General features: G+C 39.4%; 2 protein-coding genes across 2 annotated transcripts; both read left to right on the top strand.

Moving 5' to 3' along the window:
* Positions 1-2,390: 2,390 nt before the first annotated feature.
* nkx2.7 (NK2 transcription factor related 7) lies at positions 2,391-5,110 on the top strand. The gene is made up of 2 exons (XM_029678914.1): positions 2,391-2,993; positions 4,217-5,110. Exons 1-2 carry the CDS (start codon positions 2,708-2,710, stop codon positions 4,783-4,785), a joined length of 855 nt encoding a protein of 284 aa, XP_029534774.1. The 5' UTR covers positions 2,391-2,707; the 3' UTR covers positions 4,786-5,110.
* A 13,704-nt stretch (positions 5,111-18,814) lies between these two features.
* On the top strand, positions 18,815-20,165 carry LOC115140574 (homeobox protein Nkx-3.1). Its single transcript, XM_029678913.2, has 2 exons — positions 18,815-19,282; positions 19,492-20,165. Exons 1-2 carry the CDS (start codon positions 19,081-19,083, stop codon positions 19,896-19,898), a joined length of 609 nt encoding a protein of 202 aa, XP_029534773.1. The 5' UTR covers positions 18,815-19,080; the 3' UTR covers positions 19,899-20,165.
* The last annotated feature ends 4,672 nt before the right edge of the window (positions 20,166-24,837 follow it).

Below are 24,837 nucleotides of genomic sequence, written 5' to 3'. Positions count from 1 at the left end.
GATAAACTGGTGCAGCTGGTCAATAAATCTGATTTAAAACAGTTAAATTAATATTTTCTGATACCACTACAAATCGTCTAAAAATATTGACAACAAAAAAGCATTGGTCACATATATTTCACGACCATTCTAATATTCTTTGACTTGGGTCGAATTCTATATTGTATTAATAAAATCGTGTTCAACCTTAAGGCAAGTCAGTTAAGAAGTCAGTCAGTTAAGAACAAATTTATATTTAGAATGACAGCCTAGGAACAGTGGGTACAACGACAGATTTTTACCTTGTCAGCTCGGGGATTCGATCTAGCAACCTTTCAGGTTACTGGCCCAGCGCTCTAACCACTGGACTACCTGTCGCCCCAGCAGGAATCATGAGTGTTGCATATAGAACCCGATATGGAACCAATCAGTGAAGGAGAATCCCTAGGAATCCCTATCCATACCATATGAAGTAGTATTTTCGATTATTTGTACTAGTCATTTCCAACTTGTTTTGATAAAGGTCAGGAAGGCCTACATGGAACAATTTATTACGTTTGATAAATTGTCGAGAAATAGATTGGGTTGAATGGATTGGAAGAAAGTATGCACAAATTATAAGTAATTATTTACTCTGAATATACTGTAAGCATTTCGATTTTATGACTGACGATTTCGATTGTCATAACTGATAAATAAATGAAAGAAACGTGTGCAGTTGTTGGCTATGCATCTATGCTACTGCTGGTACCCTATTTGAATTCCTCTTGTTGGACTTAAACGGAAAGTTTGGTTTAAAATCATAAGATCTCATATGTGCAAGCTCTTCTTAATTTAGGAACATTTTAGGAGGTATTGCAAAGCTTCTGGACGTTGTGAACAACTAATTTATATCCCATTCACGAATTCGGCTAAAATATATGAATGTCTTTATTATGTACTTTTCCCTTTCCCTGCATTAGATGAGATGGAAATTGAATTGAGACCCTAACCTGTCTATTACATTGGGGCAGTAGACGAGCTCATTAATGTTAAACCCTGGTCTCTCTTTTCCCTTCCGGCGCGTCTCAGCATTAGCCAAGCATTGCAGGTTGGCGCCGCGGCCTCTCCACTTCCACAACATTAGGTGTAATGTTACTGTTTGTTGTGGCCTAAGCATACTAATAGGTCGTTGGAAGTCAGCATCAGTGTAAACCTGAGCGACATCCACCTTGCCGGGCAAGATCACTCAACCATGAAGACCTGAACAACAATTGAGTAACCTACCCTGTCTCAACAGAAGCTCATGAATAGAGAGCCACTGGTTTGGCATCATGCAGTCCATCTGGTTATGGATAGTTATTGCAGCCACGAGTTGAATTTAGTTTGCTGCGGCTGCTATTAGAAGCACATCTGCTTCAAATCCTAAACTCGTTTTAAAACGCAATCAGCCTAAACTCCTCTGCAATAATCTCAGTTATGATGTCTATATCATACACTCTTAGAAAACAATTGTTATATGCTTGTCTTGCTTCATATATGGCACCCCTAAAGGCTTCATTCAGCATGCTTCCCATCCGAAACAGTTCGGGTCAGTTAATGCATATATTATGACTACATTTTGTGACGTTTTTGTTCGTTTTGGCCTTCGGCAAGGGTTTTTGCACAATAAAAGTTTTCTCAAGGCAAGCAGAAGTTCTGGTGCTTAAGTCTACGCCCTTCGTCGGTTATTGGTCAACAGTAGAGATTATTCAATGAAGAGTTTGTTGTTATTCAACAATAGACTATTCCTGTTTTTTCACTTAAAAAATACTGCACCAAACATCTTAATTTTTATGGAAAATTACGCATCTCGTTAGCAAAAGCGTCAAAATCAATGACAGATTTCTTGAGTTATGTTAGATTAATTCTGACTATTTTGAGGAAGTGCATACTGGCTATGGTGTCTCAAGATGGGACAAACAGTAGTCTACTATTGCCACTTTTTCTAAATTTTCTAGCGAAGGTCTTATAAGGGAGTATGCGACCACACTTGTTCGGTTCGCCTAGCCGAGTTCAGCTAGACACCAGCCGATCCGAAGCATGCGGAAGCCTTACAGGTTCTATATAGAGCCGACATTGCATATAGAACCCGATATGGAACCAATGTTGGTTCAGTGAAGAAGAATCCCTAGGGTTCTGATCAAAGAACCCTACAAAAGGGTTATATATAGAACCTTTAGGGGTGCCATATATGAAGAAAGCAATATAACCCTTTTTTGATTATATCCGGAACCTTTTTATCTAAGAGTGTCCAACAGCCAAACATTCTTCTTCGTCATCATCATCTTCAATAGCTAGGAGAAAATGTAGGTGTAATAACTTCCCATCCTGGCACCCCACCCCCATTCTGTCCATCCTTACCCAGTTAAAGTGAGATGTCTCGTGTCACCGTGTAAGATGAGATAAAGGAGTGGTTAAAGTGCATGAGACAGGCGCATCACACACTTGGCTATTGGCAGTTTGGAGACGGTTTCTTGGAGTGCTGAAAGGTATGCCCTGATGATACTACACACGATAGTGAGACCAGGTTGACTTTCAGACAGTGCTTATCAACTCACCTAGATCTAAGGAATTATTACATCCCTATTGAAGAACATTTGGAGAGCATCGCTAATATCTGTTGTATGATTGATTTCACTTGACCACGCTGAAACTGTGCAGTTACACATTTGTCTGTCTTAAAAAGAATCCTCTGTATAAACTAGTGATGCTTCCCAGTCCAGTGACTTCAACGCCATTCTCGGTGAAGGATATTCTAAAGATGGAGCAGCAACATCACCCCCACCAAGGTTTCTTCTATCCAGATCAAGACGCCCAGATGTCTCTGCAGCGCATGCACAGTGCACTTCGGAGCCTCGACTTACTTGACAGTCAGGATAAGTCGTGCTTCTCGGGAGCAACACAGATGAAATGCACCCTGAGTTCGGAGGACATTGACATCCTGAGGGGCAGTTGTAGTTCAGCGGCTGAGGAGGAGACAAATGGGGACCCAGGTAAATTAAAACGATGTCGTTAAAACATGCAGCGCTGACATCCAATGACAGATATTTCAGAAAAAAATATTCGATTGGGCTCTGTCAATACAAGAACTGAATTAAAATGTTTTTTTATTTTTTTATAATCATGAATTATTTTGAAACAAACTGAAGTACACCCTGAATGAAGCTTTATGGAATTGGCCCCAATCCTGCCTCTTGATGCTGCATGACAGCCTGTCTCTCAACCTCATGCCCCACCAAAATCTATTTTCATGAGCAATATTATTAACATTTTTTAAAGGGGCAATGAGCAGTTGCTACATTAATTTCTGTACTTATAAATGAATGATATGTACCCATTGATTATTGAAGAATATAACATATTGGTGCCTCATGAGTTTGGTTCAACTGTCGTACCCTATCAGAACCAAACATATAAACTTGTTTTACTCCAATGTCTCTAAACAAAGTAAATGTAAGCAAACACTATATAGCCTCAAAACATTGTTAAAACTGTAATGTTTATTTCATGGATTGTCAGTCCTTACATCCATAGCTCTGTCTATGAATTTGAGAATGGTTACATTTCTACAGCCTCATCCCGCATCTTGTTAACCATTGTTTCTACTGCTGATTGCCATTTTAATAGGCATGCACAAAATTACATTTTTTCAATATAAACTAGCTAAACCTCCTATTTTGACAATGTTTTACAAATATAAATAAATGGCAATGGCGAGGCCTACCTATAGGAGAAAATAAAGGCTAGTAAATGGTCATGAATTGACCTTCTCGCCACATTTAAATTAATCTCCGTGTGAGCTTTATATTGTGACATTGCTGATATGCATAATGCGTAATGCAGTTAATCCATGTGACGCAGCAATTTCAATTGAAGTAGGCCTAACCCACTGTGCAAAAACTGGGTGAATCAACGTTGTTTCCACGTAATTTCAACCCCCCCAAAACAATGGGATGAGGTTGAATCAACGTGGAAAACTGATTGGATTTGCAAGAAGTCATCAATGTAAGGTAATTTCCTATTTTTTTGCCCAACTTTTAACCTAAATCCAATGACATGGTGAATGTGTTTGTTAATTTCACGTTAGCTGACCACTCCACCAAATGTAAATCAGAACTTGAAGGTGAACTGACGTCTGTGCTCAGTGGGAAGTTTTTAACTAGGCAGTTTTCCAATGAAGGAATGTGTCTAACATTGCTATTTCTAATTATTGCAGGTATGCTTCTTGACGATTCGATGGGTTGTGATGGGAAAAATGACAATACCTATTCAGGCAAGCCAAAGCAAAGATTGCGCAGAAAACCACGCGTGCTATTTTCCCAAACGCAGGTTTTTGAGCTGGAACGGCGCTTCAAACAGCAGAGGTACCTTTCTGCACCAGAGAGGGACCACCTCGCCAATATTCTAAAGCTGACTTCTACTCAAGTCAAAATCTGGTTTCAAAACAGGAGGTACAAGTGCAAGCGGCAAAGACAAGACAAGTCTCTGGAATTGGCTGGATACCCGCCTCTACCACGAAGGGTGGCAGTGCCCGTGTTGGTTCGAGATGGCAAACCGTGCATGGGAGGACCTCATTTAGCGCCATACAACGTGACAATTGGCTCTTACAACACCATATATGGTAATAACTCACATGGTTGCAGTTATCCGAGTATGCCATCCATACCAAGTGCCACGCAAATGTCCAACAACCATATAGTTGACATGAACCTCATGGAAAATGTAGAGGGGCCATTCCAACAAGGACACTTTCAGGCAACTTTACCGGGGATAAGAGCGTGGTGAGAAACTATTCCAAAACAACCACCCAACTCTCATCAAGTTTTTTTCGTTTAGGTTTTTGTTTAGGTTTGGCTATGCAGCTGCAAGGTTACTTGTTGAAAACATCAACGAATAGGCCAATAGGCAAATCCAAGTGTAGGCATATACTGTTTACCACGTTTATATTGGACTATATGTGTTTTATTCTAACTATGTGTATTGGTCTACTATAATTTCTTGTTTAACTATTTAGTTTTGTTTAGCTATTTAACTAAGTTGATAATATTGCTCTAACGGACTTTGTTCAAGACATGGTATTTTTGTACATGACAATAAACCTTGATGTAATATGTTATTGTGCTGTGAGATCACGCCATCCTCTCTCTGCAACCCAATCAGATTATATTTAGACTTGTATTAGACCTACAACTACATCTACAACAAATAACACAAACGATTCAAATGATTTTTTAAAACAACATCAACAGTCAAGGCCTAATGGGAATACTAATTGTATTATACGTTGTATTATAAATTGCATTATAATTGTATTATTTGTCTTATAATACAATTATAGTTTTATTATTATTACTATACGGCCAAATTGATAATAAATGTTTGGGGTCGCTCTGTGCAGGGGATAAATGGTCCAAAACAAATCGGCTATAACGTTGCTCTATTAGAAGCATAAAGTTCGTTGATCTTTTTATGAAACCATTAAAGGGTTTTCATCGTTGAGCCTGAATTTAATTTACGAATTTGAGTATGACTTGAGTTGACGTTGACAATTAATAGCCTAAATCTATACTCGTCACAAATTGAGATTGGGCTTCTTAAAATAGCCTATTTGTAATGAGGTAGGACTAATTGCTCATCCAATTAACGACAATTACAATCAACACGCTACTGCTGTATTTTTTTCCACTTAACGAATTAAGTTGTTTTCTTTACCCTGAAAACAGAATAAAAAAACAAAGCTCACTTTTCCTCACTGATAGCAGTGTAAAATAGCATGTTCATGTTTTTCAAATATTCGTTTTATATTGTTAGACCATATAAATTGTTGCTAAAGATATCTCTATATTGACATATGACCTGGCATAAGCCCAACGATTTAAATGGTTCCACAATCTTAATGCTATCAACCCAAATGGTCATTATTGTTCCGTCGACAAAGCCGCTGAACAATGCCACACGCGATAAGGACGAGGAGCCTGTCCTGTCATGGACCTTGGGAAAAGGTAAACAAACTCGTAGACACAGTGGCTCTTTTCCTCTTAACTTTCAATCAAATAGGGAAACAGCTTCCAATCTAACCTGTCAGCCTTCGATAGGAGGGAGATACTAACACCACTTGTGCTAACTGGATTGCACAGTTTAGATAACTATCAGTGAATGTAGCCTAAAGTGCACCAAATTTGCACATTCAAGTCAAGACTTGAAAATAACAGATTTCATGATAAAACGATATATAGCCTACTGCATTGTTTCTTATGTATTCATATTCTGCTTACCTAAAATCCAATTACAGCTCTATAATTATATTTTTATGAAATGTAAAAATTATTTGTTGGTCGATTTATGTGTCATCAATTTAATAATTCAGGGATCCTGAGTGGCACAGCTCTAAGGCACTGCATCGGGAGTTCCATAGGGCGGTGCACAATTGGCCCAGCAATTTGTTCTTAACTCACTTGCCTAGTTAAACAAATTAAAATTGTTATTTTATTTGGTAGCCAACCTGTGAATGTGGATTCCCTGTGTGGCTGCCTGCCTTAGCCCCGTGGGGAAGATATAGTGGTGAGCTGAGGCACATCAGAGCTGAGATAAGGGAGAGAGTGTCTCAGAGCAGAATTTAGCAGCAGACAGAGTGGAGACCAAGACCTCTTGAGAATATCAGATAAGATGTGTGTGTCGGAAGCTCAGTTTGAGGAGGAGATGGAATAAGGTTGGCACTTTGTTAAGGGCGAGATGAGACTCAGAGAATGGGGATGCATTACATACCCTTTTCAAAGACCAGGGCTCATCAGCTGGCTTAGGGCTTACATCACGGACAGAATAGAGCAGACTATAAATGGTAGATGCTGTAACCATCTCTGATCTGTAGTCATCACAGAGAAGTCCACCCGTTTGAGGATTGAAATGAATGGATTTTTTTTCACAATGTTGATTACAAATCAGATAACCAATTTGCACTGAAGTAATGTCATTTATATTGAGGTGCTTGTTTTGGAATTGAAGACTAGTTACCAGTATGCTGTAATCTAAATGATTCAAACTCCATGAAAATAACTTGTTCTAACTGAATGGACACAAAACACATTTACTTTGATAAGGTGAGGGCATTACACACTGATCAAAAATGTGAGCCATGCTGTCACAGAGATCCTTTTGTACTGGACTGGAGCAAAACGCTTCAGCCAGGGAAAACACCATACAGTGGTGTAGTCACTGGGATTTACAGATTCAACTCTGCCACCCAGTCTTTACATCAAAGATATCAGACAGTGAAATGTATGAGTCATCAACCTGAGGTAATCTCAAAGAACACATGATCAGTCAGTTCAAGAATGTAAATACCACATAGGACATAATGTATATGTGTCTAAGAAAGGCACAACATAGAATGTGTGTCGTGACCTGAGTATGTACTTACAATCTAGAATGTTGACAATCTAGTAGAACAAAAAAATAAAAGTACAAATCGTCAAGAATTGGTCAACCATTTTTAATACATGACCTATTAATACATAATGCATCCACACACCAATAAGAATTTGAGTTTAAAGCCAGACATGTTTTTTAAGCTGTTCAATGCGTTAACATGGTTTTCAACTAGAATAGAAATCTATGGACAAGGTAAAACAGCAATCCATGGTTTAGTTGAATTTCCCTGGCACCGTTTCTACATGCTAACGTTTTAGCATTTGTGGTAAAAATCCCATTCAAGTCATGGGACCGATATTAGCATTTTTCGCGCATCACGTTCCAAACATCTATAAGAGATTTTGTTGAGCTTCACAATACATTTGACATACTTTCGGATTATCTGGACATGATGCGTGAAAAATGCTATTATCGGTCTCATGCCTTGAATGAAATTTGTGCCTAAAATGCTAAAACATTAGCAGGTGGAAACAGTGACATGGAAACTTCACCAAAGCATGGACTGTAAATTTGGGTGAACTATCCCTTTAAATCTAGATCCCCAACTGGCAGTCCGTGGGCAGAATTTTGCAAAACAATTATAATTATTGTATACAATACCAGTCATAAGTTTGGACAAACCTACTCCTTCAAGGGTTTTTCTTTATTTGTACTATTTTTTACATTGTAGAATAAAAGTGAAGACATCAAAACTAGGAAATAACACAGATGGAATATTGTAGTAACCTAAAAAGTGTTAAGCAAATAAAAAAATATTTAAGATTTTAGATTCTTCAAAGTTGCCACCCTTGCCTTGACGACAGCTTTGCACACTCTTGGCATTCTCTCAACCAGCTTCATGAGGTAGTCACCTGGAATGCTTTTCCAACTGTCTTGAAGGAGTTCCCACATATGCGGAGCACTTGTTGGCTGCTTTTCCTTCACTCTGCGGACCAACTCATCCCAAACCATCTCAATTGGGTTGAGGTTGGGTGATTGTGGAGGCCAGGTCATCTGATGCAGCACTCCATCACTCTCCTTTTTGGTCAAATAGCCCCTACACAGGCTGGAGTTGTGTTGGGTCATTGTCCTGTTGAAAAACGAATTATACTCCCACTAAGCGCAAACCAGATGGGATGGCGTATCACTGCAGAATGCAGACACAGCAGTTGGAACCAAAAATCTCAAATTTGGACTCATCAGACCAAAGGACAGATTTCTACTGGTCGAATGTCCATTGCTCGTATTTCTTGGTTTAAGCAAGTCTCTTCTTCTTATTGGTGTCCTTTAGTAGTGGTTTCTTTGCCGAAATTCGGACATGAAGGCCTGATTCACGCAGTCTCCTCTAAACAGTTGATGTTGAGGTGTGTCTGTTACTTGAACTCTGTGAAGCATTTATTTGGGCTGCAAGCTGAGGTGCAGTTAACTCTAATTAACTATCCTCTGCAGCAGAGGTAACTCTGGGTCTTTCTTTCCTGTGGCGGTCTTCATGAGAGCCAGTTTAATCATTGCTCTTGATGGTTTTTGCGACTGCACTTTCAAAGTTCTTGACATTTTCCGGATTGATTGACCTTCATGTCTTAAAGCAATGATGGATTGTTGTTACTCTTTGCTTATTTGAGCTATTCTTGTAATAATATGGACTTGGTCTTTTACCAAATAGGGCTTTCTTCTCTTTTACCACCCTACCTTATCACAACACAACTGATTGACTCAAACACATTATGAAAGAAAGAAATTCCACAAATTAACTTTTAATAAGGCACACCTGTTAATTGAAATGCATTACTGGTGACTACCTCATGAAGCTGGTTGAGAGAATAACAAGAGTGTGCAAAGCTGTCATCAAGGCTAAGGGTGGCTACTTCGAAGAATCTCAAATCTAAGATATATTTGGATTTGTTTAACACTTTTTTGTTTACCACATGATTCCATATGTGTTATTTCATAGTGTTGTCTTCACTATTATTCTACAATGTAGAAAATAGAAAAAATGAACAAAAACCCTTGAATGAGTACGTCCAAACTTTTGACTGAAACTGCATCTCTTCCCCATTGCAAAATGAGTAGAATTGCATTAAAGGTGTTATAAAATTGCTAAATGTTTGCTCTGCGCCATGACAAAATGTGTAGAACAGCAGAAAAATTGCTTTAAAACGGCAACATTTTCTCTATGCCCCATTGCAAAATGTGTATAATTGCAGGAATATATATTGTATATATATATATATATATATATATATATATATATATATATATGTGTGTGTGTGTGTGTGTGTGTGTGTGTGTGTGTGTGTGTGTGTGTGTGTGTGTGTGTGTGTTAAATAAGAAAAACTGTATAGTTGGAGATAAAAGACTGTAAAAACACTAGGAAATCAGCTTCAAGTGATTTTAACTTTGGAAACCGTTTCCCAAGTATTCCTACACATAATAGAGAGACATACTGTATGATCGTATTCAAATGAAAGCAAAGTATGAAATTATTATGTTTTAGTCAAATATTATATCTGTTTGGGCTTCATGGAGTCAATTTGCAGTCTATAAACCATCCTCTCGAGAAAAAATGATCCCGCAACCGAATCTAATTGATGATCCCTGCTTTAAATGATCTTCATCTGTGATATCAAGCGATGTTTAGAACAGTTTGTCAAGCGATGTTTAGAACAGTTTGTCAAGCGATGTTTAGAACAGTTTGTCAAGCAATGTTTAGTACAGTTTGTCAAGCAATGTTTAGTACAGTTTGTCAAGCAATGTTTAGTACAGTTTGTCAAGCAATGTTTAGTACAGTTTGTCAAGCGATGTTTAGAACAGTTTGTCAAGCGATGTTTAGAACAGTTTGTCCAAATCAAACCAGGACATAAGCACTTCCCCCTCATGGCCTAGATCTAAACATCTGCAGATGGACATGTTCTTACTCCAGACACATCACTCAACTGTCTACCATCCATAAACACTCTTTTGTCCCCTGGCTAGGATGTGCTGCAGCTTACTGAAATACTGGAAAGACAACATTCTCAACAACTTTAAACAACTCATTCGTGTGCTGTTTGTATTGATAAGTTGTTTGATGCTGTTGTGAAAACAGTTAGAAAATAACTTGGGAGTTCTCTCTATTTAATCAATACTCTTCCATCTATTCCACCAATGACTGAAATCTGTGTCATAGGATTAAAATTATGTTGAATAGAATAACAGTTGTAAAACTATGTCAACAGTGTTCGTGACCAGAGATGTAATTGAAACAGAGGCATGCCATCTCAATGTTATCTGTTATTGGGATAAAAGTATGAAAGATATACACAGAACAATGCAACGCTATGGAATGTGGACATTGGAAATGGCTTGATACAGACACCACTGTTCATTCATGAGGATGACTACATTCACACCATGAGGATGTGATACAGGCAGCCCACCAAAGGCTTTTGACTTACTTACTTACTATGGCCTAAGTAAGTCAGTCAGTAAGTCAGTAAATAGCCAAAGTCTATTTAGTCAGGGATAAAAAAAATCTGGAAAGATATTACATTTCTGTCCTCCTTTACTTCCACCTATATCCCTATATTGTGGCTGTGTTTTTCTACATTTCTCAAACATTTACCAAACAGTAGGCATAGTACATTTCAGATTTCCTGTCCATCTAGCTACAATAAGAAAACAGTAAAAGATACCAACAAAATTGCATGTGAAAGATAATTCAGGTTAGAACGTTGCAGAGTGCAGAGGAGGCTGGTGGGAGGAGCTATAGGAGGACAGGCTCATCGTAATGGCTGGAATGGAATAAATGGTACGGTATCAAACACATCAATCATATGGAAACAGGATGTTTGACGTCATTCCATTAATTCCGTTCCAGCCATTACAATGAGCCCTCCTCCTATAGCTCCTCCCACCAGCCTCCTTTGGTTTAGTGTACAAATCAACCTAATATATTTGCAATGGAGCCTTCTGCCATAACACTGCAACTAATTTCAAGATGACAACCAACCAGGCGTAATCCATATCGATCCCCATGTTCACTCCCGTCTACAGTATATACGTACACGCAGTGACTGATTACCTTTTTGCCTGGGGAGTTGAACGTTTTAAAAACATAATATGGCCTTGGAGCCCCCTCTGCTGGCGAGACCATCATACTGTATCTCTACAGACACACACAATATAAACAGGCAGAACCAAAAGCCTGACTGGCTGAAGACAATGTTCAAAGCCTACAGGGATAGACGGCTTTCCTCCTAAAATCATAACTGTCAGCTATGTCAGACTCTAAGCCAACACAAATTAGCCGTTGACACACAAAATATCACTGACAGACAGGCAGGAGAGCAGGTGTATTCATTCTCTATCTACTAAATAAACAACATCTGAAATAATATTTTCTCAACTACTTGACTGGAACGAACTACAAAAATCCCTGAAACTGGAAACACATCTCCCTCACTAGCTTTAAGCACCAGCTGTCAGAGCAGCTCACAGATTACTGCACCTGTACATAGCCCATCTATAATTTAGCCCAAACAACGACCTCTTCCCCTACTGTATTTATTTATTTTGCTCCTTTGCACCCCATTATTTCTATTTCTACTTTGCACATTCTTCCACTGCAAATCTACCATTCCAGTGTTTTACTTGCAATATTGTATTTACTTCGCCACCATGGCCTTTTTTTGTTGTTGCCTTATCTCACCTCATTTGCTCACATTGTATATAGACTTATTTTTCTATTGTATTATTGACTGTATGTTTGTTTTACTCCATGTGTAACTCTGTGTTGTTGTATGTGTTGAACTGCTTTGCTTTATCTTGGCCAGGTCGCAATTGTAAATGAGAACTTGTTCTCAACTTGCCTAGCTGGTTAAATAAAGGTGAAATAAATATATTTTTTAAATACAGCAGTAATCATAACATTTATCCTAAATAGAGATAACCAATTTCCTCAGAATTACATGACCCCACTTTTATGACACAATTGCAAGGAAAACAGCAACAAAATGCTACTACACAACAAAAAGGCCACAACACTTGTTGTAAGTGTGAAAATCCTTTTAAGCCTGGGTGTCTTACTCCAACTATCATTAAATGTCTCCTTTTTTACATTTCTCACTGTAACAAGACTCATAACATATTACGGTACATAAATTATGACAACAGTGCAGTGATGATCGGTTTCAATTGACCTTTTGCTATGTGTAGATTATTACTGGATTGATTCTTGAAAAGAAAGAACAGATGCATATATTTGGTAGGCCTAAATTACCCTTCACAGTATACATAGATTCGATCTACTTTTAGCGCCTATTGACGATAGTATGTATCTTCTGGCCTGAGGAATTGTGTTAAGAGCCACAGCGCTTGCTCTTACACGCATCGGTACGGTTTTGTAATGGGTCTGTGTGTAGCTGGTGTAGATGACTCAGGCGCAGGACAGCAGATATGAGTAATGTACGCAATTTTACTCAACAATAATCACAATACACGTCAAATAAATCCAAGGCCACAATAACAGACTGCAATACAATAAACAATCACTCACAAACACATATGGGGGAACAGAGGGTTAAACAATGAACAAGTAATTGGGGGATTGAAACCAGGTGTGTAAAACAAGGACAAAACAAATGGAAAATAAAAAGTGGATCGGCGATGGCTAGAAGGCCGGTGACTTCGGCCGCCGCCCGAACAAGGAGAGGGACCGATTCGGCGGAAGTCGTGACAGGTTTTGGAAACATGAGGAACATATCTTTCAATACAGCAAGCTATAAATAATGCATTTTTAAAAAAAGGTTAAAATACTACACACCTTTTATAGGGTTAGGGTTTGTGTTCCCACATTGCCATATCACCATGTTACAGCTCTTGTTTATGGAAAACAGGAAGACAGGCGACCACCTGTGCTAATTAGCTATATAACAAGCTCCGAACACCTGTGTTTAAGCGTAACTCGGGAAGTGTAGCTGAAGTGTAGTTTCATCAGATGTGGGCATCCATAGCTGTATGGATCTGTGCAAAACTGCTAAGGTAAGTTTTTTTTAAAGGATTCCTTCTCGATGATGAAAGATACAGGCCATAGGCTTCGAGAACTGTTTCGCAAGCGATGATTATTGGCATTTCTAAATGTTAAAATGCAGTTTAGGATTGTAGATCACATGAGCCAGTCGTGGATGAAGCTAATGGCTGAAAACTTTAGGGAGAAGGCAGAATGCCATCTAGAGTTTTGGAAAGCTATATCATACCAAAATGTAACAAATGTATAAAATGTTGCAATAAACGGTAAGGGAATGGTGTAACTAATTGTTGTTAGATAATATGCAATATAAATGTAACAAATCTAGTTTAACTTGTGAAAACCTCATGCATTTTCAATGCTCTCAATTGTTGGGAGTTTGGAGAGGGCACGAGTGGAGAGACATGCTTGCCTGGTGCTTCTTCAACACATGGCAGGTCAGGGTATCCATGTAAAGTTGAGGAAGCGAGAGTTGCAAGATTTTGTACTGTTTGAAATATGTCAGGTGAACCACAAATACCTCCTTCAGTAAGTTAAATCAGCTAGAACTTTGGAAATAGCAGAAGGCTATATCACACTTTTTGTGAATCTCGAGCCTATTGTTTTGTTTGCTTTTCTTTTCGTCCTATAGCCTAACATTTTATATTGGAAATATGGCTGTGTGGGAACCCTAACCCTAAAAATGGTATCAATTTAACCTTTTTTATTATTATTATTTCTCGCTGATATGAAAGATAAGGTCCTTATGCGCTCAATACCTGTACCACAAGCCACGTCTATTAATGTCCGGACCGAGCGTCAGGCTGTAGACTATTATTATAGGCTTACAATGGAGCCTAATGTAAATATGACATTTGATTACTTTGTAAATTGAACATCTGGATCCCTATTGTCATCTGTAAATAAAATCACAACTTCTGCACCTGACCCTGCCTGCCTCCTGCAACATTTATGTTGTACTGTACATGGCCCTTTTTTCTTTACACACTCCTTTAGACCATATAGGCTATGTGCCAAGTGAGAGATACGTATTGGATCCTTTGCTGTGCTGCATTTGCACCAATAGAGGGCATCTCCACTTCATGATACAGTAGGTGTTAGCCAGACTCCTTTCAATAAGGGTTGCATAATGAAACATGGAACATCTGGACAACTTTTGACGGTGCTGTATTGAGGCAAAAAGTAGAGAAAAGTGATTTGTACATTAAATGTGTAATGTATTCATGACAAACAGTATGAATTACACAAAATACAATTGATACTGTAGGCCTACTAATAACAAAGAGAGAACAATAAGCCAGACACAGTATTTCACCGGATGTATAAATGTGAAGCATCCGGTTGTAGTTTCCACTCACTACCAAATATGGTGATGAGAAGAAGCCCAGTGGCCAGCAGTGGGAGAAAATGGAGAAATGTTTTTGGCTGACATTCTTCTAATTTTCTCATCAATGAAACATTTGCTCTACATAAAGTTTTCTGTTTCTAAAACTAGATTCTGTAACAAACAGAGTGGACTGCATTTTGTAGGCTTGACCCTTTTCCAAAGTTGTCAAAAATCGCATTGTTTAGAAGAATTCAAGGGCGAATTGAGTTATTGCACACACACACACTTCAGTGCCCTAACGGAAATATGATAATAAATGCTAGAACACGCTAATAGGATCTCACTAGCTCATGCTTGGCTCTGCTCACCTCCTTGCTTGTTCGGCCCACTAGGATTAATTTGCTCCCATTGGAAACAACAGGCTTTGGTCCATCTTGGGTTAATTATACAAATATTTGATAATAAGTAAAAATGTGCAAAATATCCACATCAATTTGGTTTCATATTCAACTATTCCTCAACTCAGTCAGGAACATAGCACTGAGGTACTGAATAAAAACAGAAGCCTGATAGTCCAAACCAAGACTTCCTGACTGGGTGGAAACAAAACAACAGACTGTAACATGTTATTATGTAGGGTGGAAGACTAATGCCTTCCTAGGCTAAAGGGTCAGATTCTAAAAAGCCAACATCTGGTGGGGCCAGCCAAGTGAAAGCTACTACATATCTGCACCATCCTATGAACTTTAGGCACACAATGGTGGTCTATAGGAGAGACAGAGACCAGTGTCCACATGATATGAGAAATGCAATCTTAATTACTCAGCTTGTTTAATAGTCAGGGTAGAGGATGACATAGCCAGGATACTGGATAAACAGGGTTTGTGCATTTACAATTAAGATAGGCATCGGGGGAAAACATTAAACAGGAAAGAGACTCAAAGACGTACACACGGGATAAAGACACTGTGAGAAGATACATCCTACAGTGAAACTTACTCACAGAGGGATCTGGGGGAGAGAGGCAGACAGAGAAAGAATTCAAGGTGAACCTTATCAAACAAAACATCTTAATACAATGTTTACATGAAAGCAACTCATGTTTGAAATTAAGTTGGACCCTAAAATATCCATGCACTGGTAAAGTTTTTCTACTTAAAGTACTAGGCTACATGATCTACTTAGAAAGGTAACTCAAATCAACCTGACTTCTGTTGAGATCCAATCCAGTCATATAAAACACGGGGAATAAACTAAACTGGGGGTATAATGAATTGACAATAAATTGAAGTACATCTCTAAAACAAACATGTTATTTGCATTTGACCTGCAGTGTAATAAAAAAAAAGGGAAAGTAAAATTGAACGTAGAATGAGTAGCTTTCCATGGTGTGGTGTGGTAGGGAAGAGAGATGTCAAGGGAAGCTGGTGGGGGTAATAGGCGAGGGCAGAGGGCATGTGGAGGAAAACGGATCTGTTTGTCATCCCTAGATTATTGTTATTACAAACAGAGTCTCAATTCTCAGAGGACTAGTGCCACTGCAACACCCCCCTTTCCCAGGCAGAGGTCAGGCAGAAAATGGTAGAGCACAACAAACAAACAGCCGTTGAACAATGTATTTGTTGGTTAAGGAGCCGGCCTAAATCTGCTGAACACATTACCCACTCCAAGACGGCTGGCCACACACCCTGACCCCTCCCTGGCACTAGCAGCCCACTGCAGGCGAAGACACAAGGGTCACTTACTCCCCTAGACCTGAGGTAACAGGGGCCTTTAACCCAGGCCATGGCAGTAATGAATATGACTATCCTGTTACAAACACTTAGTAATAAATCTCTCAATAATACATCTCACAGCTGAAATAACGGGCACAAGACAAAGGGCCACATCCCCAGATCTTCCAAGTCCTATCTGATCACATCACAATAGTATTTCCACTATTGAACAGTAATATTTTAGTCATTAATCCTGCCATTTCTAAAGATTTCTAAAGATCAGGGAGACACTGGTAAATACAGTTGTACATTGAATTTCTTGTACTAACAAATAAATATAAATAATTTCATCCATGCTATATTATTTATAGAATGGTTCATTTTAGTCACACATGTCACATATATGAACTGGCATGACATAAAGAGATCTTAAAGTAATAAAACAATGTAATTGAGCACAGCAGGTTTGTCCCTATCATTAGTCATCTAGGTCATATGGGTGGCAGGTAGCCTAGCAGTTAAGAGTGCTGGGCCAGTAAGCGAAAAGTCGAATCCCCGAGCTGACTAGGTGAAAATCTGTCTGTGCCTTTGAGCAAGGCACTTAACCCTAACTGTTCCGGATAAGATTGTCTGCTAAATGACTAAAATAAAATCTAATTACATCAACACAGGGCCGGCTCAAGCAGGTCGAATCTTTTAGTGGCCCCCCTCTGGTCTGAGGAGAGAAAAATGTACTTTTTAAAGTTAATTTCCTGTAATTATACACATTTTGCAATGGGGCATAGAGAAAATGTTGCCATTTTAAAGCAATTTTTCTGCAGTTCTACACATTTTGTCATGGGGCAGAGAAAACATTTAGCAATTTTATAACACCTTAAAAGCAATTCTACTCATTTTGCAATGGGGAAGAGATGCAGTTTCAGTCAAAAGTTTGGACATACTCATTCAAGGGTTTTTGTTCATTTTTACTATTTTCTACATTGTAGAATAATAGTGAAGACATCAAAACTATGACATAACACATATTGAATCATGTGGTAACCAAACAAGTGTTAAACAAATCCAAATATATTTTAGATTTGAGATTCTTCAAAGTAGCCACTCCTTGCCTTGATGACAGCTTTGCACACTCTTGGCATTCTCTCAACCAGCTTCATGAGATAGTCACCAGGAATGCATTTCAATTAACAGGTGTGCCTTGTTAAAAGTTAATTTGTTGAATTTCTTTCCTTCTTAATGTGTTTGAGCCAATCAGTTGTGTTGTGACAAGGTAGGGTTGGTATACAGAATAAAGCCCTATTTGGTAAAAGACCAAGTCCATATTATTGCAAAAACAGCTCAAATAAGCAAAGAGACATGACAGTCCATCGTTACTTTAAGACATGAAGGTCAGTCAATCCAAAACTTTTAAAGTTTCTTCAAGTGCAGTCACAAAAACCCTCAAGCTCTATGATGAAATTAGCTCTCACGAGCACCACCACAGGAAAGGAATAGTTACCTCTGCTGCAGAGGATATGTTCATTAGAGTTTCCAGCCTCAGAAATTGCAGCCCAAATAAATGCTTCACAGAGTTCAAGTAACAAACACATCCCAACATCAACTGTTCAGAGGAGACTGTGTGAATCAGGCCTTCATGGTCGAATTGCTGCAAAGAAATCACTAAAGGACACAAATAAGAAGAAGAGACTTGCTTGGGCCAAGAAACACGAGCAATTGACATTTGATTTGCTGGTGACACTGTCTGTGATTTATTTAGAATTCAAAGTACAGTTAACCAGCATGGCTACCACAGCATTCTGCAGTGATACGCCATCCCATCTGGTTTGCGCTTAGTGGGACTATCATTTTTTTCTAACAGGAAAATGAACCAACACACCTCCAGGCTGTGGAAGGTCTATTTGACCAAAAAGGAGAGTGATGGAGTGCTGCATCAGATGACCTGGCCTCCACAATCACCCGACCTCAACCCAATTGAGATGGTTTGGGATGAGTTGGACTGCAGAGTGAAGGAAAAGCAGCCAACAAGTGCTCAGCATAAGTGGGAACTCCTTCAAGACTGTTGGAAAACCTTTCCAGGTGAAGCTGGTTGAGAAAATGCCAAGAGTGTGCAAAGCTGTCATTAAGGCAAAGGGTGGCTACTTTGAAGAATCTCAAATATAACATATATTTTGACTTGTTTAACACTTTTTTGGTTACTACATTATTCCATCTGTGTCATTTCATAGTTTTGATGTCTTCACTACTATTCTACAATGGAGAAAATAGTAAAAATAAAGAAACTCTTGAATGAGAAGGTGTGTCCAAACTTTTGACTGGTACTTTACATTTGTGAAGTTTTCTGCAGTTCTACACATTTGACATTGAGGCGTAGAGAAAATTGTGCAACTTATTAATTTAACTAATTCATGCAATTCTAATAATTTGCTATGTGACAGAGATGCATTTGATTCGACGAGATGACCCGCCTCGCTGCTGTCATGACCACTACAGTATTAGTATAAATTGAGGCGCCAGTAAGATATGAGTCAGCCCAGTGTCCGGGACAACATTCCGTACTTGGCTTGCGCGCTTCTTTCAAGCCTTAGTCTACATTCGTTGGCAAATAAATTGGATTACTAACTGCAGAAATGTCGGAGACTGTCAAGCCACTAACTTCATTTTTCATCGAGGACATCTTGTCCATTAAAGAAAAGACACGGCTAAACGTAAGGTGCTCTTCTTCACACAAGTCTAAGGAGGGATGCGCTCAATGGAATAACCAACAGCACGATCAGGTATCACAGACCGCGGAACTTTGCGCAAAGTACACCGCATTTGGAGCGCGGAAAGGTGAGCACATTGGAATCTTATTTAGGCAACTTAAAGAAAGTGTAGGCCTATAGGCAAATTTATATTTTGACGGGGGTGTGCCAGATTCCCTGGAATCATACACATTTATAAAATGTAATATTCGATATATGAACCTGTGGAGTAGGCAGCTCACCTGTCAATTGTCAAATTTTGACCACAAACGGGCTAATCATTACTTTCTTTTACAGATTCCATTGCCAGCTCTAGTTCCAGCACCCCAGATGCTATGAAAAGTTTTACATCAGCGGGAAAACAGAAACGCTCGCGCGCTGCCTTTTCGCATCTGCAAGTGCTAGAACTGGAGACTAAATTTAACCACCAGAAGTACCTGTCCGCTCCTGAAAGAGCCAATCTTGCTAACACGTTGAGACTGACGGAGACGCAAATTAAAATCTGGTTTCAGAACAGAAGATACAAAACCAAACGCAAGCAGCAAGCTACGGAGTACTGTAAGGATTTATTTCAAAAGTCAGAAGGACTAAATACAGAGGACGATTTAGTCAGAGCATCACTTCTCACCACGTTGTACAAAACATATCAATTCCGACCATATGTGTATGACTTTAATCGCACATGGAGGCCAACTCTGTGGTGAACATTAAATCTACTGGATAATATTAATGTCAATATGGTCACTATTCCTTATGAGGGAGCATGTTAAGCTAATTATGTAACATAGGTATTTGATCTACTTTTCTATGGCTATACATTGTAACCTACCTATGTCATAAACTGTCAGCTGTCATTCTTTTTTATTCGTAGCCTATACCTCTATAAGTATGTTATCACAGCAAAAATAGTTATTTATTTGTTTTTTCCTGAAAATGTATGTTGCCAGAAAATAAAGAGTGACTGATTTGAAGTTGAGACTAAGTAACTCAAATGATATTGCAGTGTCAAGGTCTATGAAAAGTTTTGCCAGCTGTAGTAATGGAAGTCGTGCTAAATTTGTCAGTACCCATGCAGCTCACCATTTCATTTAGGGAGTAGTATAGTTATGGTTATTAAAAATGAAACAGTGTTTACTCAAGTTTACTCTTTCCATTTTGCTGAGTTACAGCTGAGCAAGCATAAATGGCACTATTCTGAGCTCTGAGTTGATTAAGATAAAGAACACTATGTACTCGGCCATGGCTGGTTGTGGAAATAAGGTATGACTCAACAGTTATTTAGCCATTTCTTGACAAACACCTCTCCCTGTGCGAGCCATAAGTGTCGCTTTAAACTGAATGTATATACTTACATGCAGGAATGAATGCTTGAAATAGGGTCTACAGAAACTGTTGCTCGAGGAAAACAATGGTTGTACCTGTAGTTAAACTCTGATAATACTAGCAAATTGCATGAGCAGATAAGGGTTTGGCTGGAAAACCTGAGTGATGAGGTCCTTCTCTAAACAACAATGCTTGTCTTCTTTAACAGATAAATAGCCCCTATCCATCAATTTAAACTGAGATTTGATTCGACATCAACTTGTCTTTAAAAAAAACCTAGAGTCTAAACCCTGTCTGAGCCGGGGAGGGGTTCTACTAAGCCAGTGGTTCCCAAACTTTTTAAAGTCCCGTACCCCTTCAAACATTCAACCTCCAGCTGCTTACCCCATCTAGCACCAGGGTCAGTGCACTCTCAAATGTTGTTTTTTGCCATCATTGTAAGCCTGCCACACACACACTATACGATATATTTATTAAACATAAGAATGAGTGTGAGTTTTTGTCACAACCCGGCTCGTGGGAAGTAACAAAGAGCTCTTATAGGACCAGGGCACAGATAATAATATAATAATAATCAATAGTTTTGCTCTTTATTTAACCATCTTACATATAAAACCGTATGTGTTCGTCAAAAATTGTGAATAACTCACCACAGGTTAATGAGAAGGGTATGCTTGAAAGGACACACATAACTCTGCAATGTTCGGCTGTATTGGAGAGAGTCTCAGTCTTAAATCATTTTCCACAAGCAGTCTGTGCCTGTATTTAGTTTTCATGCTTAGAGAGGGCCGAGAATCCACTCTCACATAGGTACGTGGTTGCAAAGGGCATCAGTGTCTTAACAGCGCGATTTGCCAAGGCAGGATACTTGGAGCGCAGCCCAATCCAGAAATCTGACAGTGGCTTCTGATTAAATTCCATTTTCACAGAACCGCTTGTTGCAATTTTGATGGCTGTCTTGTTCCGATATCGGTAAGTGGACTGGAGTCAGGGCATGAAAGGTATAACAAATCCAGTTGTTTGTGTCATCCATTTCGGGAACGTACCTGCGTAATTGCGCACCCAACTCACTCAGGTGCTTCGATATACTACATTTGACATTGTCCGTAAGCTTGAGTTCATTTCCACACAAATAAATCATACAATGACGGAAAGACCTGTGTGTTGTCCTTGTTAATGCAGACAGAGAAGAGCTCCAACTTCTTAATCATAGCCTCAATGTTTTCCCGCACATTGAATATAGTCGTGGAGAGTCCTTGTAATCCTAGATTCAGATCATTCGGGCGTGAAAAGACATCACCCAGATAGGCCAGTTGTGGGAGAAACTCGTCATCATGCAAGCTTTTTATATATTTTTTTAATGTGAATCTCGTTTTTATTTGGCGTACCCCCGACGGCATTGCGCGTACCCCAGTTTGGGAACCTGTACATAGCTATATGGGATTGTTTTAAGAAGGTCATACCAAGGATCATTTAGCTGATTGATTTTTAATTAAGACCCCTTGAAGTATCAAAAAAATATACAAAACATGTATTTGATGAAAAAATATTTTCTATTAGCCCATACAAACGCATTGAATAACAGATTCACTACATGGAACAACTGATAGTCCCCCCCCAAAAAAAATCTAAAGGAAGTTTGTTATGAAGTGACTGTCCTATATCTGAGCAGTATAAGAAAGATCAGGAAACTTTACTATAATTTTTTTTTTTTACATGTATTTAACCCTTTTTATTTGGCACTAAACATTGTCTATATATACAATTCCATTCATTTTGTCAACTGGTACTGGGGGACCTTCAGAGGAGTGGGCTTCCTAGAGCAAAACAACAGACATTTATTTGTTCGTGAGAGTCTCATCTTTCCATAGAGATTTCATAATAGTTCGGACACTACAGACAATTTTGTAAGAAGACCAATTTTCCGGATGTCTCACCTTCTGACAAATTCCACTCTAGCTCTGTCACCTTTCACCACAAATGTGGAAGTGTTACATAAGAGGATGCGGTTGATTGAGACACATCCCATGAAAGAAAAAAAAAATCTCTAGATTAAACTGATAGATTTTTATGGGGATGTTTGTATTATGCAAATTAGATCTCCTCGCGGGCTCGGAAATCGACCTTAGTTAATTGACCTATACTGAAGGCAGTTCCTCATTGTGGTGACTACGTGAAATGTGAAATGGTTTCCCCCACAATCACACTTGAGACAGGCAAGGGATGTGAGACAGGCAAGGGATGGACACATGGAGCTATGGGGGAAATCAAAGTTAGTGTATCCTTCAGGATCAAATATGGGACTAACACTATTGGTAGAATGCCCACAAGTAAATGGTTGTTGAGTTCAGCATGTGACTCTCGCATGGCAGCCAGGCAATCTTACACGTAATTGTGGTGATACTTTGGTAACATTTTAAGGTGCATTTTTGTAATGGTTTATGAAGGTTTTGCAAATGCTTTATAAGTAGGCTACTATAGTTAGTTTTTGTTTATATTTTATAAATCAGTAATAAACACTTATAACATATTTGATGATGGAACAGGAACAGGAGATACAGGTACTGTAGGTAGCCATACCTTCAGCATAAAAAACAACAACATCTATCTAGGAAATGTCTTGTCTAGATCTGTCTCTCTCAGACATTATTGTTGTCCTGTCCTGACGTCAAATTGATACACAAGATATCACTATTGTCCTTGCCACTAGCATGTGGTTATGTGTAAAACAGAGCCACCCAAACTGTATTTCTCAGTAATGTCAAGCCAGTTAATAATAGCAATCTCTGTACTGACAATGTTTTCATTGAGATAGGCAGGGTGGCGTAAGGGTAGCCTAGAGTAAGATATCATGGTGAAAGATGGAATGCCACCCACTCACCTCTGTGGTAGCCATGGAATGTACTCTCTCCAGTTGACTGTTTCCAGCAAACTCTGAAATCCATGGCTTGTATTTGGTGCCTCCTCTCCCCACTCAATCACATAGCCTCCTGTAGGCATGTTGCCAAAGGGCAAGGGGCTCGCTTTTATCAGCAGAGACAGAGACACTGCTTTCCCAAGCCTGAGGTCTCAGTGTCTGGAGGGGCTGTCTACTACTCCATCTCAATTTAGCTCAATGTACCTTGATTGTCATTGGCCTGTTCTTGTGACTCATTGTACATGACTCAGACGTGTTTTGAGTTGGTGGTTTTGTTCTCCAGAAGCCCCTCTCCTGGTGCTCTCCTGGACAGATGAGTTCTCATCCATGACACTCAGAGTGAGGGCAGGAACAATGGGCCATGACGCTGAGTCAGACCAAGCAGCATTCACCTGCAGCACAGACCCACTCTGATCTCCTCCCCTGATAATCACTGGTCCCCCTTGCTCGAGCAGAGCCTGTCTTGATTTGATCTCAGATACAAAGAGGGTAGTGGGTGCAATGCATTTTTATCGTCCCAGTGTAGTCAAAATTCTGTTTTCCTGTGTGATTCGTATCATATGTACAACAGCTGATGAAACTAACTGTAAAAGTGTGAAAAAAAGCGATCAGATCTTCTCAAGTTCTGTCAGGTTGGATGGGGAGCGTTGCTGCACAGCTATTTTCGGGTCTCTCCAGAGATGTTCGATCAGGTTCAAGTCTGGGCTCTGGCTTGGTCACTCAAGGACATTCAGAGACTTGTCCCAAAGCCACTCCTGCGTTGTCTTGGCTGTGTGCTTCGGGTTGTTGTCCTGTTGGAAGGTGAAACTTCGCCACAGTCTGAGGTCCTAAGCGCTCTAGAGCAGGTTTTCATCAAGGATCTCTCTGCACTTTGCTCTGTTAATCTTTTCCTTGATCCTGATTAGTCTCCCAGTCCCTGCTGCTGAAAAACATCCCCACAGCATGATGCTGCCACCACCATGCGTCACCGTAGGGATGGTGCCAGGTTTCTTCCAGACGCTTGGTATTCAGGTCAAAGAGTTCAATCTTTGTTTCATCAGACCAGAGAATCTTGTTTCTCATGGTCTGAGAGTCCTTTAGGTGCCTTTTGGCAAACTTGAAGCGGGCTGTCATGTGCCTTTTACTGAGGAGTTTATGCCACTCTAGCATAAAGGCCTGATTGGTGGAGTGCTGCAGAGATGGTTGTCCTTCTGGAAGGTTCTCCAATCTCCACAGAGGAACTCTGGAGCTCTGTCAGTGATCATTGGGTTCTTGGTCACCTTCCTGACAAAGGCCCTTCTCTCCAGATTGCTCAGTTTGGCCGGGTGGCCAGCTCTAGGAAGAGTCTTGGTTGTTCCAAAATTCTTCCATTTAAGAATAATGGAGGACACTGTGTTCTTGAGGACCTTCAACGCTGAATACAT

Source organism: Oncorhynchus nerka, linkage group LG13, assembly GCF_034236695.1.
Source record: "Oncorhynchus nerka isolate Pitt River linkage group LG13, Oner_Uvic_2.0, whole genome shotgun sequence".
Lineage (NCBI taxonomy): Eukaryota > Metazoa > Chordata > Actinopteri > Salmoniformes > Salmonidae > Oncorhynchus > Oncorhynchus nerka.
This window is presented reverse-complemented; position numbering and strand designations above follow the sequence as displayed.

Bases quoted from the DNA above. Each gene is read 5' to 3' on its own strand.
- nkx2.7 (XM_029678914.1), top strand. From the start codon at position 2,708: ATGCTTCCCAGTCCAGTGACTTCAACGCCATTCTCGGTGAAGGATATT. The intron at 2,994-4,216 runs GTAAATTAAAAC...TAATTATTGCAG, and splicing joins GGAGACAAATGGGGACCCAG to GTATGCTTCTTGACGATTCG.
- LOC115140574 (XM_029678913.2), top strand. From the start codon at position 19,081: ATGTCGGAGACTGTCAAGCCACTAACTTCATTTTTCATCGAGGACATC. The intron at 19,283-19,491 runs GTGAGCACATTG...TTTCTTTTACAG, and splicing joins CGCATTTGGAGCGCGGAAAG to ATTCCATTGCCAGCTCTAGT.